Genomic DNA, 22,331 nt, shown 5'->3' with positions numbered 1-22,331 from the left:
CTCCATCATCTGCTAAGGGAGCCAGGGCATTGGGGTATCAATGTTGGTGGATTTTTTCACTCAAAATATCTCTCAGATACAACAGTCCTTCGGCAGCACCTTGTTCTAATACATCATCACCACCTCCCCTCTGAGTACTATAGCCACTTTCTACCTCCTGTCTCTGCATACATCAAGCTTCCCTGGATACCACAGATAAGTTAATTTTCCTAAGACACTACTTTTATTATGTCATTATGCCTGCTACTGCCTATTTATTAAGACCAAACTCTTCCACCTGGTATCTGAGGATTCACACAAAGGAGCTTTTTTTCATGTTTTCTCTGCCTGGATTTGTCCTTTTTTAAAAAGCTGCTTCCCCCATTCATCTAAGTAACCCTTCATCCTTCAACAACCCACTTTAATGTCACTTCCTTTTGAAGCTATTTCTGAACTAATTAATCATTTCATCCTTTGTGTTTTATAACATCCATCATATTGTAATACAGTTAGCTGTTTATTGGTCTTTCTCTTACACTTTTGAGTTCTTTAAGGTTAGGAACTAAGTTTCAGTCATATATTTCCTCCCCAGACACAGCACAATATCTGGCACAGAGTAAGAATTTAATACATATTTGAATAAAAAAAATAAAGGGGGCTTTCTTTTTTTCCAAGTGTTATTCTCAGCTCTGAGTTTATTCACACTTTCTTTACCTACCTGAAAAATCTTTTCACTATTCTCCAAAAATTCAAATGTAATATCTTTTTGAAAATAGTTCAATACAAAATGATATATTTGGTATTATTTGAACTGTTTAAATGTAGACACATATTGCAACAACTCCAAGAAGGCTCTATATTAGAGTGGTAGGATTTATTCTTACTATTAACATTAAACTTATTTATTTATTTATTTTATTTATTTTAAAGATTTTATTTATTTATTTGACAGAGAGAGACACAAGCAGGGGGAGGGGAGAGGGAGAAGCAGGCTTCCTGCGGAGCAGGGAGCCCGATGCGGGGCTTGATCCCAGGACCCTGAGATCATGACCTGAGCCGAAGGCAGACGCTTAACGACTGAGCCACCCAGGCGCCCAACATTAAACTTATTTAAACAAATTTTAAAGTTCCACATTTTACCTTGTTGTGCTGCTTTGATAGAATAGCTTCATGGTGACGTTAAAATATGAACTAGAATAAAAGCTGTTAAATATGCACCATAAATATATTATTCCCTACACACACACACACACACACACACACACACACACACCTTTAAAGTTCCTTCAAGGATCAGAACAAATTCTACTTCTTCCATTAAACTTTGTATAAATAATTCCATTTTACAGATTTTTTCCCTCAGATTTCCTTTGGCATTTCTCGTGTGTAAGAGAAAACCATTATTTTGTTCAGTGTTTGTTCTTTTATCTCATATTAGAGCCAGGATTTCTTGAACTTTATTTTGAAACTTTCATGGTCTCAGGTTGACAGTAGGCAATTAATCAATACTTTGTAATTGTTGCTGTTACTATTATTGTCTTTGTGGATCAAGGGGGGAAGGGCCCCAACAGGTGACTAATAAGCTAAGACCTTTTTTTTTATTATTTTATAACGACACAAGTTTTGATAAAAAATTAACACCTTCTCTCCTGGAAACTCTTTGTAGTTTTGTTAAATTGGGTTTGCCTCTGGCTAGAATTTTTTTTTCTTCCTTAATTTAAAGTGTTCTCTCTTCTGAGTTTTGTGAGTGTTCTTCTGCCAGTCTTTTCTTTCTTCTTCTTTTTTTTCTCCTCTCTTTTAATCTCTTTTAATGCTTTTTGTTTCTCAATTACACAATGTCATTTTCTCCAAAAGTTGGCTAATGACTCAACATTACTAAATTTAAACAGTTTCTTGAAATTCTACTGATGAGGCAACATATCATATATAACTTATATTTCCTTAAACAAGAGAGTTTCATTTTAGAAATTTACCTTAGGTTTCACATTTGTAATTACTTAGCCATTTACTTTATATCATTTAAAAATCACATTGCTAGCAAACTAAGATATGTGGACTAAATTTTCATATTGATCATATATATTTATTGTTGCTAAATATTAAAAATTAGGATTCAAATAAAACACCACTTTAAGTTTATTTTACACTGTGGTTTCGATCAGATGTTTGAGTTACATAATGGAGTGGGCAATCACTATTTAAAGAATTGAATATTATTTTTCCTTCAGAATGAAAACCACATCTTCAATTGGTATTTCTTATAAATAAAAGTGTTCATTGGTCAAGTTGAAGTATGATGATATATTCCATGTTCCCACCCATTAATTTCAATATCAAATAGTTTCAATGTGCATTTTTAAATTGAATGAGTAACAAGATTGCATACCTGCTTAAAAGTAACATTAACATTTTCATTTTGGAAGTACACGATTTTCTCTTATTCTCTCAGTCTAGGCCATCTGTCTTTTTAGTCTTAAAATTTTAAATCACAAGGTCCAATTTCACTCTCCTTAATTTGTCTTGAATTGGGAACTTAATTTGAGAAGAAATACAGTATTAGTTTATGTCATAATTGTCAGTTTGTTGTAAGTTTGAACTTCTCACCGTGGGCTCTTACTCTCTGGAGCAGACTTCTGGGACCGTTCAATCCCAGTACAGTGCGATGGAGTATAGACCATTGGTGTGAAACTCTTAGGCCAAAAAAGGACTGAAGAAATTAGATCTATAGTCCACAGACTATAAAAATATCCCATTAGAAATAAACATTATAGTATACAGTTGGCTGGAGAACTAATTAAATTATTGATTAAACATACCAAATCATTGAACAAATGATGATGAAGTAAGATGCTTCTTTAAAGCCAGATTTAAAGAACACACATATATAATGCCTAGTTAACTATTCCTTTTTTAGCATAGCTATTCTCCATTTCCATTTTTGTAAAAATCCAGGATTGGTGTACTCCCAGCTTGAAATTACAACTCACTCAGAAATAACATGCTGTTTATCTGCTGGCTCAAAACTAGGAGGCTCCAGGAGTGAGCTCAGAATTAGCTATAGCAATTTAAGTTTTGTGGTCTTTAATCTCTGTAATGATACTCCTCAGGTCCCAACTACCTAGGGGCTATTTAGCCCTTGTTATCTCTTGCAACTTCTTTTCTCTCTCCCTCCTCTCTCAATGAAGGCAGGAGACCAGGAGGACTAATAGCTGCCAGCATTTTTGTTAACAAAACCCAAGCTGTTTCCTTAAAGCAGGCTTCTTAAAACAAAATGACAGAGAAGTACTTTTTCTTTACAGTTTATTTCTAACATAACAAATCAGCTCTTATCAGAGCAAATACAAAGGTCTAAACATCACACAGAATAGAAGTCTTATGATTTCGTTTGTTTTCATAACTTTATGGTAATGGTTATTAATACCTATTGCTCTCCACTTTATGTTCATTATCCTGAAGTTGCATATATATCCACAGATATTACAGTTTTATGTCAATATGCCTTTTGCTATTTGTTGTGGTCTCCTGAGATTCTTTCAGAAGATAAATGGTGTGTGTGTGTGTGTGTGTGTTAGAAAATGAGGTCGGGGGAGGAGGGAAGAAAAGTGGACAGATCAGTGAGAGAGAATAAGGTGTTCAAATGGTATTACCAATAAATGGTATAAATAGCAAAATGGCCCTGAAATCCAGAAATTTAATTCTTATTCTTCTGACGAGCTTAACTAAAAAGGTTATTTGGGACTGGAATTGTCGCCTTGATCCTGTAGAACACACAAACAAGCTTAGTCTGTTTCATTTACATGCCCACTGTCTGAATTTGCTCTAACCACTGTTAAGGCACCATCCACTGTTTTTAAATCTGTTTAGGGCCCATTGCAACACATTGATTTTGTTCATGTTGTGCTCAAATCAACCACCTTCATTTTAGAGTAACTTAGAGGCATTTTATTTACTGGGTTCTCCTTGGAGTTCAGTCTCACCACATAGGCCTACGAGCATCATCAATGAAGTAACACACATTCTGTTAATGTTGTCACATGCATTCTGTCATAACCATGAACCACCTATGATATTGCCCCGTCTACTGTATTGCAGGAAAAACAGAGGTTTCTGACGGATGTTCTGCATGAAGTGATGCTGCTTGACGGCTTGGCCAGTTCCCATCCAGTATCACAGGAAGTGCTACAGGCAACAGATATTGACAGGGTGTTTGACTGGATCGCCTATAAAAAGGTGGGAATAGATAAAACCCAAGTGCCAATTGGATGTTTCACAATCCCAGGGCAGCCAAACCCTTTCATGGGAGATCTATTCTTCTCGTCCTCCTGGCAGGTAGAAATGGACCGAGTTAGAAAATAGAGAGTCACTAGGTTCATGTCATTTTATGAGTTAGGGTTGTGCTTTATAAATCAGCAAGATGGAGATGAATGTTTGCCAAACAATGCAAAGAAATGTTGGGAGAATAAATGAATAAATGTTTGGAGTCTTGATATGAAATCGCTGTACAATGGTGGTGTGTCAGTGTCAGGTTTTATTATTATTAATAAGAGAGCTGACCTACACAGTGACAGATTATTTGTCATCAGTACCCCTTAAATACTTACTTATTTTGCTTGGCTGATACAAATGGTTGTAGGCAGCGAAAATATATTTTATAAACATTATTTAAGGGACATTTAGGGAATTAAAGATCTTTCTTGGATAATAATCATGATAAATGAAATTTTAAAGACTAGACTTTGACTGACAAAGATCTTGGACCAAGGATTAGACACAGAAATAAGACACACTCTGAACTTCTCCCCATTGTTACGTGGATTAAGATTTTTCTTATCTCTATCCCGTAGTTGTTCTAATTTTAAGTATGTATATCTCTTTGTTTAATACTTGTAGCTACTTGGGAATTGTTAAAATAGTGTTAAAGTCTAGTTCATCTTTGGTGTAGATTGAATTGCATTTACTGGGATTTCCGTGTACTTAATTGATTTATAAATGTTTTAAGTTTTTAAAACTGTTCCTAATATTTTTCCTGAAATATTCCTATTTACAACTAGAGGTCAAATAATGATTCATCAAGATTCCTTGGTACACTAATTTGGATTTTGGTTTTGTACTCCGTAAATGACTATCTCAATGATTATGCATTAATATTATATGCTATAATATGTAAAGATACAAATTGTGTTAGAAAATATCTTTTTAAGTCACTGATCATTAAATTGGCTGTAAAAGGGTTTTTGATGATTTGGAAAAATAAGTGGAAGTATAGAACCATATTTAAAATATATGTTAATATATTTATGTAAAATATCAAAATTTAAAATATATATTATTTTTTATATATGAGGTTTTTTTAACTATATATTTTAAAATTTTTTTTTTTAAATTCAGTGTAGTTAACACATACTTTATTAGTTTCAGGGGTAGAATTTAGTGATTCATCAGTTGCATATAATGCTCTGTGCTCACTACATCAAATGCCATCCTTAATGCCCATCACCCAATTACCTCTTCCCCCAACCACCTCCCCTCCAGCATCCCTCAGTTTGTTTCCTAGAGTTCAGTGTCTCTTATGGTTTGCCTCCCTCTCTATTTTCATCTTATTTTATTTTTCCTTCCCTCTCCCTATGTTCATCTGTTCTTGTTTCTTAAATTCCACATATGAGTAAAATCATATGGTATTTGTCTTTCTCTGATTGACTTATTTCACTCAGCATAATACCCTCTAGTTCCAGCCATGTCATTGCAAATAGCAAGATTTCATTCTTTTTGTTGGCTGAGTAATATTCCATTGTATTTATATATCACATCTTCTTTATCCATTCATCAGTCGATGGACATCTGGGCTCTTTCCATATTTTGGCTGTTGTGGACATTGCTGCTATAAACATTGGGAGGTGTACCGCTTCAGATTACTATGTTTGCATCCTTTGGATAAATATTTAGTAGTGCAATTCAAGCATGGGGCTAGAACTCACAATTCCAAGATGAAGAGTCACTTGCATGCTCTACTGATTGAGCCCACGAGGTGCCCCCTATCTCTTATCTTTTTGAGAGTAGCCATTCTAACAGTTATATAGTAATGTCTCATTGTGGTTTTGGTATGCATTTCCCTGATGATTAGTGATGTTGAGCACCTTTTTATATGGATCATTTAATCAATTTTCTGTCTTCTTTGGGAAAAAATGTCTATTCACGTCCTTTGCCCATTTTTAATTAGATTATTTGTGGGGGTTTTTTTGCTATTGATTTGTGTGAGTTCTTTATACATTTTGTATGTATTGCTCCCTTATCCAATATATATTTTGCAAATATTTTCTTCCATTTTGTAGGTTGCCTTTTCCATTTATTGATTGTTTCTTTTGCTGTGCCAAAGCTTTTAGTTTAATGTAGTCCCATTTGTTTATTTTGCTTTTGTTACCTGTGTTTTTGGTGTCTTATCCAGGAATTCATTGCCAAGACTGAAGTCAAGGATATTTTCTCTTATGTTTTCCTTTAGGAGTTTTATGGTTTCAGGCCTTACATTGAAATATTTGATCCATTTTTATTTTTTATTTTTTTTTTAAAGATTTTATTTATTTATTTGACAGAGAGATAGAGAGAAAGAGAACAAGTAGGCAGAGAGGCAGGCTGAGGGAGAGGGAGAAGCAGGCTTCCAGCGGAGCAGGGAGCCCGATGCGGGGCTTGATCCCAGGACCCCAGGATCATGACCTGAGCCGAAGGCAGCCTCTTAACCAACTGAGCCACCCAGGCGCCCCTATTTGATCCATTTTTAGTTAACTTTTGTGAGTGGTGTAAGATAGGGGTCCAGTTTCATTCTTTTGCGTAGGGATATCCAGTTTTCTCAAGACCATTTATTGTAAAGACACCCCATTGTGTGTTCTTACTGCTCTTGTCACAAATGAGTTGACCACATATGCTTGGATTTATATCTAGATTCTCTTTTCTTTCTGCTCTCCTGGTTCTTTGTAACCATTTTTGTTTTTGTTTTGTTTTGCCAGTACCATACTGTTTTGATCAGTATAGCTTTGTAATATAGCTTGTATCAGGAAGTGAGATGCCTCCAGTTTTGTTCTTCTTTCTCAGGATTGTTTTGGCTATTTGAGGTCTTTAGGATATGGGGATATATATATATATATCTGTGAAAAATGCCATTGGAATTTTGATAGGGATTGTATTGAATCTGTAGATCGCTTTGGGTAGTAGAGAGATTTTCACAGTATTAATTCTTCCAATCCAAGATCATGGGATATCTTTCCATTTATTTGTGTCTTCTTCAATCTCTTTCATCAATGTCTTATTGTCTCAGTGTACAAGACTTTCATCTCCTTGGTTAAATGTATCCCTAAGTATTCTTTGCTTTTGATGCTATTGTAAATGGGATTGCTTTTTAAATTTCTCTTTTAGATAGTTCATTGTTAGCGTATAGAAACACAACTGATTTCTGTATGTTGAATTCGTATCTTGCAGTTTTACTGAATTAATGTATTAGTTGCATTTTTGGTGGAGTCTTTAGGGTTTTCTATATATCAGACCCTATCATCTACACAAAGAGATAATTTTACTTCTTCCTTTTTGATTCAGATACCTTTTATTTCTTGTTCTTGTCTAGTTGCTATGTCTAGGATTTCTAGTACTGTGTTGAATAGAAATGGTGAGAATGGGCGTCCTTGTCATTCCTGATCTTAGAGGAAAGGGTTTTAACTTTTACCACTTAGTATGATGTTAGCTATGGGCTTGTCTTCATATCTATGTATCTTTATGCTTTAAGTACCACTAAAATACTGTCCTTCCTGTGTGTTTTCAAGTGATGATAGATCTACTGTATTTTCAAAGAAGACTTCACAAGAAAAAAGTTTTAACAGCTATACTGAGGTATAATTAAAATACAGTAAACTGTACATGTTTAAAAGGTACAATTTGATATATTCTGACATATGTATACACAGTGAAAACATTACCATGATCCAGTTAATGAGCATATCCATCAAATGTTGTCTCATGCCTCTTTCTAATCACTTTCCCATCTCTCCTCTCTCCTTCATTGATCAACTTTTTCACTATCGAGTAAATTGCATTTTCTAGAGTTTTATATAAATGAAATCATAAGTATGCACTCGTACTCGTTTTTGTCTGCTCTCTTTCACTCAATGTAATGATTCTGAGATACATTCATGTTGTAGAATATATGGATACAGTACAATTTCTACATTCTCCTGGATATTTGGGTTGTTTCTAGTTTTTGTCTGTTACAAATAAAGCTGCTATGAACATTTGTGTGCAGGTCTTTGTATGTATATTTGCTTTTATTTCTCTTGGGTCAATACCTAGAAGTGGAATGTCCAGGTAATATGATAGGTATGTTCAGTGTTTTAAGACTGCTGATCTGTTTTCCACTGTAGTTGTACCATTGTACCATGGCATATTCCTGCTGAACATGTATCAAAGTTCTACTTTCTCTCCATCTTCACCAACATAAACATGGTATAATCAGGTCTTTTAGTTTTAGATATATATTTTAAAGATTTTGTTACTTATTTGAGAGAGAGAGAGAGAGAGTGAGCATGAGCTGGAGTGGGGGGGAGGAGGGAAGGAGAAGCAGACTCCTTGCTAAGCAGGGAGCCCAACATGGTGCTCAGTACCATGATCCCAAGATCATGACCTGAGCTGAAGGCAAACACTTAAACGACTGAGCCACCCAGGCACCCCTAATTTTAGATATTGTAATGGTATCTCACTGTAGTTGTATATTACATTTCCATAACCACTAATGATATTGACCAGTTTTTCATTTGCATATTTTCCCTCATATATCTTCATTAATGAAGAGTCAGTTCAAATCCTTTGCCCATGTTTTTTTTAATTTGATTGTTTGTTTTCTTATTACTGAGGTTTTTAAAAAATATTTTATTTATTTATTTGAAAGAGAGCATGAGCCAGGGGGAGGAGCAGAGGGAGAGGGATAAGCAGACTCTGCACTGAGCATGGAGCCCACTCTGGGGTTCGGTCTCATGACCCTGCAATCATGACCTGAGCCAAAATTAAGAGTTGGACGCTTAACACACTGAGCCACCTAGGCACTCCTCTTACTATGATTTTTGAAGATTCTTCATATACTCTGAATATAGGTTCTGTATCAGATATATGATATTCAAATAATATTTTTACCAATTTGTGACCTGACCCTTATTTTCATAATAGTGAATTATTTCATAATTTAGAAATTTTGCATCTATGTTCATGAGGGATATCAGTCTGTAGTTTTGTTTTCTTGTAACATCTTTTTCTGGTTTTGTTATCACTATAATGCTAGCCTCATAGAAACGATTACCTTCTATTTTTTTTTCAATTTTCTGGGAGAATTTATATATGTGTGTGTGTGTGTGTGTGTGTATATATATGTATATATATATATATATATATATACACACATATATATTGTTGTTGTTAAATATGTGGTAGAATTTATCAGTACAGCAAGTTAACCAATATAGCTGGAATTCCTTCATGGAAAGATTTTTAACTAGTAACTTAATTTTGATAATATTAGCAGGTTATTCAGGTTATTTATGCTTCTAGAGTGGGCTTTGTATCTTTTCTAGGATTTGGCTCATTTTATCTAAGAAGTTTAATTTATTGGCATCAAATTGTACATGATATTCTCTTATCCTTTTATTTTTTTTATTTTTATTTTTTTAAAGATTTTATTTATTTATTTGACAGAGGGAGACACAGCAAGAGAGGGAACACAAGCAGGGGGAGTGGGAGAGGGAGAAGCAGGCTTCCCGCAGAGCAGGGAGCCCGATGCGGGGCTCGATCCCAGGACCCTGGGATCATGACCTGAGCAGAAGGCAGACGCTTAACGACTGAGCCACCAAGGCGCCCCTCTCTTATCCTTTTAATAACCACAGATTCTCTAATAATGTCTCCTCTTTAACTCCAGATATTGTTAATTTTTGTCTTATCCTTATTGTTCTAATTAGTGTAGCTAGAAGTTTATACATATTATTTTCCAAAGTCCAGCCTTTGGTTTAATTGAGTCTTACTCTTACTTTCTATGTCATAGATTTCCTCTCTAATCGTTACTATTTCCTTCTTTTTTTACTTTGGATTTAACTTATTCTTTTTTCTGGTTTCTTAAGTGTAAGTTCAGGTTATTAATTGGAGACCTTTCTTCTATTTTAATTTAGATGTTTATTCCATAAATTTTCTCTTAAGTGTACTGCCTAAGATATGCATCAGATTTTGATACATTGAGGTTTCATTTTCATTCACTTTAAGATACTTTCTAAATTTCCTATTTGATTTATTAGTTGCCCCATTGGTTATTTAACTTGTGTTATTTCATTTACAAATATTTGAAGATTTTCCAGAATTTTTTTCTGTTATTTATTTCTTACTTAATTCTATTGTGGTCAGTAAAACATATTCCCGTAAGACTTGAATTTTCTTAGAGATGAAGCTTGTTTTATGGCCCAGAATTTGGTGTCTGTTGGTAACTGTTCCATATGCACTTCAAGAGAATGTGTATTCCACTGTTGTTGACTGGAATATATTATGCCAATTAGGTCAAGTTGGTTGATAGAGTTGTTCGAGTTTTTTATATCCTTACTGATTTTCTGTCTACTTGTTCATCATGCTTTCTTGATAAGTCCTCATTGTTTGATTCACTCACATCATACTGAATCAAACATCTAAAAATTTAGTGAAAAATAGTGGCCCAGGTACTGTTGGTATATCTGAAAAATAATCTTCAAATGTAAATGTGGAAAAATAAAGATTAGAACAATTTGGCTGAAATATCAGGGACTTAAGATGAGAATCTGTATCCGGCCTTGATGTACACCTTGTGCTTTAGTCTAGGTCTCTGACTTGGCTTCTCTCAGGCTCTTTCTATCAGGTAAGTTAATAGGTAGATAATATGCAGTAGCCATTTTAACTTTGTAGGTAGCGTGGGTAAACTATGTCATTCTGGGATGTATGACAGGTAATATGGATATTTGTACAGCTATAAGTAAGATCAACTGCTAACGTTTGTTGCATGCTTACTTGGTGCCAGGCACTCTGCCAAATTTTACATCTATGAACTCAGTGAATCCTCATAATCCCCTTATTGGATCATTATTTTCATGATTCTCATTTTAAAGATGAGGACATTGAGTCGTGGTCAATTCTAAGGGTATGTTTCCCAGGAACTTAAGTTCCAGAGCCATTGTTCTTAAAGCACTACTATATTTTATCAACCAGTTTGGCTGGAGCATTCATTCCAAAATAATTTGATAAGCCTCTGCTCATATTCCAGGCACTGTGTGCTAAGTACTAGGGATATAACAATAAGGCACAAAGGAGAGACAGCATATAAATAAGTCAGTGCAGTAACTGAGTATATCCATTTATACTCATATATATCCATTTTAAATGTGGACACCTAACTCAAACCATCTTAAGCAATAAAAAGGAATTTGTTGACTGAAAAACTGACAAATCTGAGATGTAGTAGTAGTTTTAGTAATGGTTGACTCCAGGTATTTTAATAACGTCATCAGAAATCTATCTTTTATCAGCCTCTTAGCTCTTCATCTCTATCTAGATTATTCTTAGATAGGTGGCCCCAAAGAAATTAGGCTGGTAGAGTCTTCAACTTTGTGATCCTAACGAACTCAGAGAAAGAGCAAACTTCCTTCATCACAACAGAGTCTCTGTTTCCACAAAAGGCTATGATTTTTTTCTGATTAGGTAATAGATCACTATTGGCCAATCCCTATGTCCAAAGGATGAACAATTCCTATGGATATTCTGACTAGCTAGTATGTGTCATGAGCTTATCGTCTGGCATAAGAGATAGACCACATAATTAATAGGCCCCTGGTATCACCTGAAGGAGGGCTTCCAAAAAAAAAAAAAAAAAAGATGGCTAGAAAAAAATAATGGATGTCAACCTCAGAATCTTATGTGTTATGATAGAAATATTTACAGTACATAGTTCCTAGGGGAAGGAGGGAAGGGAATAACAAAAAAGCAAACAAGGACCATTCTGTAGAGGAGGTTTAGAAAAGGAAGACCATCTTGTTCCTTGATTAAGTAGAACATCAAGTTCGACATGGTTATAGAATAGTGAGGGTTTGGGGTAATAGGCAGGGTGAGGAGATAAGCCCGTAAGAACAGGAGGACCTCTTATGCAATACTAAGAAGTTTGAACTTTATCCAGTGGGCCAAGAGGAGTCAATGAAGAGTTCAAGCAGAGGAGTAACATAATTAAAATTGTATTCTAGAAAGACTATTCCTAGAGGTGTGAAAGAGATTAAAAGAATAAATAGATCTAGACATTTTAGAAAAGACTGTAGTGACCAGAGTTGTAGCATTTAGAACTTACTATTTTTTGTATCATAGTATGTGGTACTTAATAAAAACTTTTTGCTACTGCTTTTCTGTGCTCTACTCCCTGAAGATCCCTGTTACTAAACAACATTAACCTCTACCAACAATCAACCTCTCATTGCATCAGTGCTTTGTTGGCTTATCGTGTCTTGTAATTATTCCTTTAATAATTATTCAAATTATTCCCATTTCTTTTTGTTGTTGTTGTTGTTGTTATTCTTCCTGCATAGTAACTCAATTACACTTTAAATAACTTTTTTAAATAGCAATGTATTATAGGGGTAGAGAATATTATACGGAAATAAAGGTTAGGAACCAACAGACCAAATAATAATTTTTGTAGATTTGAATTTAAGAACTGAGTGGTTTTGAATAAATAGTGATGTTAAATATGGATAGTCTTAAGGCCAGGATTTAAAGAAAGATAAACTCCTAAAATTGCATACACATTTTTAGAATGGGAAGAGAAAAAAGTGAGAGATAGTCTGTTAAAAAAATTACATTCCAATGAAATAACAATTCTCCATTTTAGTAGTAATTGAAAATGAAGATGCTTTTTCCTAAAGTATAATGGAAATAGGACAATACTGTCCATAGAAAGACTGGAAAAGATGGATGGAGATAGTCTGTTTGCACTAAAAGCACAAAAGAAAATAAGAATCAATGACCCAGTGACCTGGATGATGAAAGTGAGCAAATGCTCATTAAATTTACATATGATGCCAAATTGAAGAGAATTGCTACAAGCTTAGGAGAGAGGAAGAGATTGCCAAATGACTTGAGCAAACTTAAACAGGATACTTTAAAAACAAGAATACTTTTGAACAGTTCTTGTATTAAGGCTGATATATTTTATGAAAATCCTTGTATGACTAACGAGGAAAATGTGTATAGTTTCCATCATCTTTAGGAGTAAATACGAAAAGGCCAATCAATCATTTGCATCTGTTGTCCTTTCTGATAACAGGTCTCCCATCTACAGCATTGTGTCAGCCAGGCCACTATTAGGACACAGAGAAAGCACATACCAACCCTACAAACAGAGCAGGTCGTTTCTGCAGAAAAAAAACGAAAACAAAAACAAATAAAATGGTCACTTCCTTCAAGAATATAACCCAGTCGTAGACATAAAACATATGAAATGAAAACAGCAAGTATACTAAGAGTAACAGTAAAGCACATCTCTCACTTAATGAGCACTTACTATTTACAAGGCATCTTGTGAAATGCTTTCTATGTATTATCCCATTTATTCCTAGCAGAATACTTGGGATATAGGCATTTTTAACCCATTTTACTGATGAGGAAACTGAAACTTAAGAAATGCAGTGATTTCTACAGGGTCAGACATCTAGCGAGTGAACAAGCCAAGGATTTGAAGTCAGATCTATAACACTTTTCACAAATAAATGTATTTTAAGGCAGGTTACGATATGAACCATCTCAGTGGATGGCCAACTTCAAGTTCTGGCCATCTTCGATCCTCTCTTTTTCTGATCCTATTTGTCAGGAAATCTTGTTGTCTCTGCTGTCAGAGTATTTCCAGTATTTATTCTTTCTCACCCCGCTGACATCATCTCTTATTACCGTCCCTTCACTCATGGCCCTCCTGCTCCCCCAGCTCTTTTGCTTTCCCTGAAATCCAACTAACCTCCCTCCCACACTAGGGTGTTTGAACTGGCCATTCCCTTGGTAGAGAATGATGTTCCTCCTGATGTTGTCATGATTCTAACCTGTTCTCCTTCAAGCCTTTACTGAAATGTCACCTTCTTGAAGAGGCTGCCGGTTTTAACATGTCAGCTGACACCCTCATTTTTTTTTCCTCACTAATTTCTCTTATTCTGATCTAATTCCTGTTTAGGGCTGTTTGGTAGCGATCACCTAACATGTTAGACAGTTTTCTCAAGATTATGTTAGTATATTATCTGGCTTCCCACTTTCCACCATTGAATGTGAGCTTCACAGAGGGAGAGGGTCTGTCTGTGTTTTTCATTGTTTTCCTGTCCTCATTATACTGCCTGCATATAGTAGGCACTCACTAAGTATTTGTTGAATTGAATTAAAGTAAATGTCAGGAAAGTGGTACAAGCGAAACATTATGGTGTTTCAGAGGGAAAGATCCCATGTGTTTATAGGAATTCGGAAAAAGAATTAGGATTCATGAGTTTCAGATGTATTCCATATGAATTCCAGAGGGGGAAAGAAGATTGTGTTGTCCAATCATTCTTGTTCCTAATGGGTTCTGTCACATGTGGCCTGACCCCTGAGCCCTAGACCTCGTGGGACCCCTTTCCTGTCAGCTTAGCTCTTCTGCTGTCTCTGCATTCTCCTGCCTCAAGCACAATTGCCTCCTGTTCTGCAAGTCTTTCCAGCCCTTGCTCTTCTAGACAGGTCCTTTTTCATAGTCTCTGCTTTCTCACTCACAATCTACTACATGCACACCATCAAACGAATACAACTGATGACTATTTTGGCCTTTTTGACACATTTGTGCATACTTTATTTTATAGTATGCATAGTATGTATGTATAGCTTTGCTATGCATCTGGTATATTTTATATATTGATTAACTATAGCACTTGTGGTCACTTTTGTCCAAACAGTTGGGCAATAGGCTTTGGGTCAGGTACATAATGGCAATATACTATTAGTAGGAATAATAGTATCAGTTGCTCTTTGAGGGTCTGTTTTGCCGGTGGACATCCATTTAATTATCTCATTTACTTTCCCACTCGTGTAAGGTGAAGGAAAGTAATCTTCACTTTTCATAAGAGTAAAGAGAGGCCCAGGGGGTTTAATGGTGTTCACAGGTTCTTACGTGTCAGACCTGGGTTTTACATCTTGTTTCTAACTCATGTGCCTTCCACTCTACCAGGACAATTTCTTTAAGTAATTGCCTATTATGTCACTGTTTCAGTAGGAAGTATGGTTTGCGTTACGTATACTAAAGTAAGGGATTTTCCTTGAATGAAGAAGTACAGTATTTTTAAAATAAATAATGGACTGGCATACACAGAAAAATAAGGGTTACACAATCTGGAAGTAATAATCACTGGTTATGATCATCTCATAAAGAAAATATGAACAGTTTAGGAGACTGAGAAAAATTAAGCAGAGAAGAGAGAGACAGAGGGAGGAGGGATGGAAGGAGAGAGAGAGAGAGAGATTGATTTAGAAACAATTGGAGATAAATCCTATCAGAAAAAGCTAAAGAATTTACATATGTCCAGCCTGGAGGAGAAAGGGCAAAGAGGTGATTTAATAATTGGCTCTAATATATGAATGGTCATTATAGGAAGGCTGCTTACTACTTCTCTGTCAACATTCAGGTCAGAGTACGATAAATAGCCTTAAATTATAGGAAGAAATTTCAGCTCCATCTAAGAAAGAATTTCTTGACATAAAAGGGAATGAAATATTTCAGTGTGAAATATCAAGGACTAGAAAATCTTCATTCTTTGATATTATTTAAAAATAAAATTAAGAACTTGCTCCCAAATTAGCAAACTAAATTGAAGAAGGGCACTAAAAAAATTCCTCCTAGATCCTGACTTCATAGTGTATCATAATCAAATAATGTAATATAAAATTTATAATCTACTGGAAATTTATTTACATGCCTATCTTTATGTGTGTATCACCCGATTTCTTGATTATAATTGTAGAAGTGTAAATGGTAAAGGCAGCAAACTACTTGTGTCTTAGGTAAAATGGGAAAATTTAGAGATAATTTCTATACATCTCTGAATCATCTGTTGATACCTGTAAAAAATCAGGTAAGATTTTCCACGATAGAATGTCCACGATAGAACATACTTTAGAAACTCTTTCCCTTTATTACCAGGAATCTTGTCTTTGTCCTTGGCCTTGAATTACCATTTTTCTAGGCCAGAGGTGATTTTAAGAATATCATGTAAAGGAAATGCCTTTTTGCCCTTGCAAAGAAAATGTACATGGTGGGAGGAGGTGACTTTATTGACATTTTTCTGAGAAATGCCTTTACCACTTACTGGTAAATTATTAATTTGTGCATTTTGCTGATGGAGGCAAGTTTTCTTTTGCACGTGTGTTTGACTGACTCATCACCATCTGGTTGATGGTTCCTTTCTCTTTTTTTCTTTCTCAACTCTTAATACTTAAAACAGCTTGCTTTTTCTTTTGAGTCACTTGTACTTCTTCCCCATTACCCGTTCCATCTATGATTTAGAGTTACTTGATGAAACTGAAAGAAAAAGTACCTATTTGTGGAAATAAGTCGCAGGTTACTCCATCATGTAAGGAATGGAATAATCCCATTGGAAGAATTCTCATACTCTCCTGCCCTTCTGTGTCTCATTGTTTTGATATTAACTAATGGTTCAGTATACTACTTTTGAATTCCTCTGTTGCACACAATTTCTGTCTTTTTGACTTTCCTGAAATGCTTAAGAAGGTGCAGTGTTGGTTTTGACTTTATTTTTTTGCTCTTTTTGTGAAAGCCAGAGTGGTGATCACACAATGTAAGAAGCTTACGAGTCAGAGCTGTGTAACTCTTAGCTTGCAGAAGTTGGCTATGGCAAGATTGTGTTTCTGCAGCTTTCTGAAATACTTTCACAGCTACACTTGTTCTTAGTGTTTTGCTTATGCAAAAGACTAATTCTAACGACTTTTGCAATGGTTCACTCATGCCAGACTTCATCAATAGCCAAAATTAAGAATAAAAATTACCATTTTGATTAGTATACATGGTAATATACAAAGACTATTCCATTCCTATTAGTTGCTCATCATGTGACTATATGTGATTTTAATCCCATTAGGCGAGGAGGCAGCTATAATGCATCTCAGAAAGGAATGGGCTTCTGTTAACAGAACAAGATCAATTCAGTCAGTAAGCTTGTGAATCTTAAATTGTTTTTTACAAGATATTCAGGGAAAAGTAGCAATTGAAGATAAAAACCAAAAAGAACTGGGAATCAGCCAATGCATATTCCCCTAGCACATTGGAGATTGCAATGTTTTGAACAGATTTTCTGGAATAACAACAGGCTTCTATGGTGGTTAGAAAAAGGACAAGTAAAGTTAGGAATAAATTAAGATTTGAAGGATAAACAAGCAAGACAACTGGAATTAAAGGTTGACATTTTGATAAATGAGAAGTACAGAAGAGGGAAAAGGAGAACAGGAATAAAATTTCCTTTTCACAAAAAAAGAATGTTTGGAGAAAATAGAGAACAAAAACATTTGCAATGTAATTTTTGTTTGTGTACTTATGACAATGGAATAGGTTGGAAGAGGTTGAACTGAATTGAATTTTCCTGAAGAATAATCATGAATGGGTTGTGTTTTAGCAGCTGATGGATTCACATCTTTTTACTCAACATAATCGCCATCCATTTTTAATCATACATGGTATGTTTATATAATATAAAAATCTTTAATAGCCCTTTATAGTTACCAATGTTGCATGCAAAGTTCAAACAGTCATTCTCCAGTTATCCTAATTACCCTTAGTGACCCTTTTCATTATCGTTCCTTTTACATGTGAACGCTTAGATTCTCTGATCTTATTACTTTTAAAAAAATGTACCTTCTAAGTATTAAACAATGTGCCTCTATATTCATCAAAGACTTACATAAGTCTTAATCAGAGTTTTTGTTTCAAACTGGCCAAATTGTGCCATTATGCTGGGCTGATACAATTTTAGTCAAACAAACAAACAAAAACCCTTTCTGTTTGACCCATGTCAGCTTTCTGAAGGTAAGTATACTATTTCCTTTGAAATAATGAAAACAGTTCTTTGGGCACACTTTCACAGAGATTTTCATGGATTCTTTCAGCAGAGGCTTAAGGGCCATTTGATGACCCTACTGAGAAAATTATCTAGAGACTACATGTTTTCTACATCCTTTATCATTCATGCTATTGCATATTTCCTGGTAGCACTGAATCAAGTTTTTGGTCTTTCTGCTTTTTTATTTATTTTTTTAAAAAGGTTTTATTTGTTTATTTGATAGAGAGAGAGAGACAGCGAGATAGGGAACACAAGCAGGGGGAGTGGGAGAGGAAGAAGCAGGCTTCCCGCGGAGCAGGGAGCTCTACGCGGAGCTTGATCCCAGGACTCTGGGATCATGACCTGAACTGAAGGCAGATGCTTAACTGACTGAGCCACCCAGGTGCCCCAAGTCTTTCTGCTTCTTTAAAATAGAATGTCTTACAGCTTTTTTTGAGTTGTCTTTATATCAGTATTAGGAGGCTTGACTGTGATTTCATACAAGATCTTCAAGATCTTCATACAAGATTTCATAGAGATCTTTAAGGTCCCTACCCTCAGCACATAGGTGAACTAGAAATAAACCCATACCCTTCCTCGGGGGACTGCAGAGAAATTGTCTGTTCCAAACTTTCCCCTGAAAATTTGCGACCACAAGTAACACTTGCATGGCATTGCAGCTCAAATGAAAATGACCTTGGTACACTTAAACCTCAAGACAGGATTTTAATTTAAAATGCTTGTTCCTGCACCAGAGGTGTCCCCAGATGCCAGGTGGAAGCTAAAACAAATCCTTTCTAGAAATACATGCTTTTGTATCACATCTCAAAAGATTTCCACAGATAAATTCCAAGGAAAAAGAGCATCTCACAGTCAAAAATCACTAATCATGCAAGGAACCAAAGTCTCGTGAACCTGAGATAGCCAAAACAATTGAGAGCAGAATCATTCATGCAGATGATGAAAATATTGGGTATGTGAGACATAGAATATAAAATGGCATGTTAATAAATTTGAAGGAATAAAAAGAGGCTTGGAAATATAAGCAAAATGCAAGCAGATTTTACACATAACCAATGAGGATTCTTAGAAATGAAAATGTAATAGTACATTTAAAAATACAATACATGGAGTAGATGGCTTATTACAGGTTAGAAAGAGCTGAAGAGAGAATTGTAAACAGGAAGATAGAACTGAGGAAACTATCCAGAGTGTGGCACTGAGAGACAAAGAGATGGGAAATTCACAAGAGAGCTTAAGGGATGGGAGAGAGATTGAAAAGTTGTAATCATTGGTCAATACATATACTCAAGGCTTAGCTTCACTTACTTTGTTTCTTCATCAAGATATTCAGGGAAAAGTAGCAAATGAAGAGTACTCCCTATGTTCCAGGAGTTTTACACATTACATCGAGCTGAAGCCTACAATTGTTATTTATTTATTTGTTTTTGGCTCAAGCTTACATAGCTCATAAGTAGGACCAAAATTTCAACCCAGCCTACCTGACTCCAAATTCTGTTCTCCCATTGCCTGATCACATAGTCAAATATGTGCTGACTTTCCTAGCAGAAAAGGTTACACATTTATTCAGATAATTCCTCCTTTCCTCTGACCATTTATTTAATCTCTCCTTTATAAGGACCTTTAGATACAATTTCTTGCCTGTCTAAGAAAACCAGTATCATTATTTTATCATATTTTTATTTTCATGGTCCTCCCCTTCTCATCAATCCTTATTTTACCCTACTTAGCTCTTCTCGGCTTACCCTCTTTTACGTTTGAGCCAATAACCTATGGACCCTCAGAAACAGTCTATGCCAAGACTGTCTTGGAACTGAGAGACTCTAAGGAGAGACGGGCATTAGCTTGAGTGAAGCTGTGTGGACCTAGGTGACTCAGACACATGGTTAAGCTTCTGTAGAGTAGAATTCATCCAGAAGCAAACCAACTGGTGCAATTCAGATGTGCATCACCTCTCTGTTGTAATTTTACACTAGGATGCAATTAACTCAGTACCATAAAATTATCTGGCCTACAGGAGAGAATTTTTGGTATGTATCCCCCTGGTAAGTACTATAAGCCAAAACAAAGCAATGATCAAGCAGCTGAATGTCTGTGTTTTGCTTACATATTCGCCAAACTGTTTTCCGGCCCTACAGCTGTAAAATGAAATGTGCAAACATTTAATGCCACACCATTTTCCTTCTGAAAGGGCATCAGTCACAGCAGGAACTTCATGACTAAATTGGAGCAGTTTGGTCACGTTCATTAAAGAGTAAAAGCAAGAGTTTTAAGTGCTCTCTAATGTCTAAACTGGTTTTTCCAGTTTGAAATGAGTGTGGCGGGAGTGTTGGGGAAAGTTAGCATGTTTAAAGGTATTTATGTCTGAAATAATAACCTCAGCTAACACTTTATAACATGATGTACATCTCTTTAAGTTCTTTATGTATATTTAGTCATTTAATCCTTACAACAACCCATGATCTAGATATTCTTTCCATCCCTAATTTATGGATGGGAAAACTTAAGTAGTAACTTATCCAGCATCTCAAAGTTAGTAAGTGTTGGAGTTGGGATTCATACAGTGATGTTTCTATTTGAGCCCTTCATCAGCTATACTAGACTGATAATCCTTCAATTTCTTTTTATGTTTACAGAACATGTTGAACATAAAACATGAAAAGGCACTCATTTCATTTCTAGTAGAGCTCTTATATGTTGACATTATTTGTATATATCTGCTTCACGAGTCCTTTTTAGAGGCAAAGCTTAGCCATATCCTAGTTATTACCTAGTTCAGTGCCTTATAGATAGTGAGCACACAATAAATGCTTATAGTTTAAAGGAATTTCCACAGTGATTTATTCTACTCTCAAAACCCTCAGAGATGAGGTGGTTACTTGTTTCAGATTCCTAACAGCAGTATCTTTTTGAGATATTTTTTGTTTTTGTTTTTTTAAACATTTGGGATGCAGAAGAGAAGTGAATATGGCTCTGTACCATTACACAAATTTATGCTTTATTAAATACTAGTATTACTTTTGAATTATTCACACTTTTCCTGTAAAATAATGCAGAGTGAAACTTCTTTTGCTTGTTCTGAATTACCTGCCTCGACCATTAGGGATACTCCCTTGTTCTGGGATCCTGTGATTCCTTAGACAAACCTGATAGAGAAGTTAGGAATGTTCAGAGCATGCCCCTCACCTAGAAAAAAAGGAGCATCCTTGCCTCTCAGCATCCCTCGATGCATCTCTCAGATACGGCCCCCAGTCTGACAGGCCATTGATCTGCCCCTTTATGGCATTTTTGTTCCTAATTCCACTCTTGTTTACTTTAAAAGCCAAATCTTTCGCTATTTTCCACTTCTGCTTGAGAAACCATTTTTACAGCTTTGGGACCAAATGTTTTTCATTTGCTCATTTTAATGTCTCTTTTCAGTGACCTTGTTGCCAACTGAAACCATGATGTTGCTGGTGGAGTATGGGAAAAATTTGCTACCAGCCAAGAACACTTACTTTCTCCCAGAAAAAAGGAAATATGAGGCAGTTAATTTTTCCCTTCTACATTTGCTCTTTGTTAAACTATAACAGAGTCAAGAGGACCTTTAATTGTTCCTAAACTGAAAGGTAGATCACCAGGTGTTAGGGTAGTTTACTTCTTCTAGACTTCTAGCAGGGACAATAATCAATGTTTCTTGTTTTGGTTGATGATAAAAAGAATGAATGAAAGCTAGAGGTAGAAATTTGATGCCACATACAAAGAGCTAAAGTTTTGGGAATGTAACAACAGAATTTGTGATGTAGATGTCTGCTTAGAGAGTGTCCAATTCTTCCTTATAGATTCCCAGACAGAAGGGCATCAGGTATTTTTACACATTTGTCTTGGGAAGTTTTATCCTGCAAAGGTGGTGTTTCCCAAAGTGCAATCTGTGGAACACTGCAATATATTCTCTTACAGCTATTTTTTCCCCTTTACTCAGATAGTAAAACTTCATATTTTATTGATTCGGCTTAAGGTACAAAACTGTACCTTAAATGAAAAGTTTAAGCAATGAATTTCCTATGTAGACTTGCTGAATGAACCCTGGCAAGATTGCATTTGCTTGTCTATATATAGAATCGGGTTGATTCTTCGTGCTTATGATCCACCACTGTCAGAAGGGTTTGTTTCATGATAAATGGTTTGCTGCTTTGGTTCCCTGGACGATATGTTTCTGAGTTT

At 35.4% G+C, this 22,331-nt stretch overlaps 1 protein-coding gene across 1 annotated transcript in view; it reads left to right on the top strand.

Annotated features, from left to right (window-relative positions):
- TRHDE (thyrotropin releasing hormone degrading enzyme) overlaps positions 1 to 22,331 on the top strand; it is a 363,215-nt gene that overhangs the window by 205,862 nt on the left and 135,022 nt on the right. The window contains exon 6 of the mRNA XM_035002118.1: positions 4,072 to 4,209. Within this exon, the coding sequence (XP_034858009.1) occupies positions 4,072 to 4,209 (138 nt within the window). The remainder of the gene's footprint in view (positions 1 to 4,071; positions 4,210 to 22,331) is intronic.

Source organism: Mirounga leonina, unplaced genomic scaffold (genome assembly GCF_011800145.1).
Source record: "Mirounga leonina isolate KUSES-001 unplaced genomic scaffold, KU_Mleo_1.0 Mir_126, whole genome shotgun sequence".
Classification (NCBI taxonomy): domain Eukaryota; kingdom Metazoa; phylum Chordata; class Mammalia; order Carnivora; family Phocidae; genus Mirounga; species Mirounga leonina.
The sequence above is the reverse complement of the archived record's forward strand: the minus strand, read 5'-3'. Positions and strand labels throughout refer to the sequence as shown.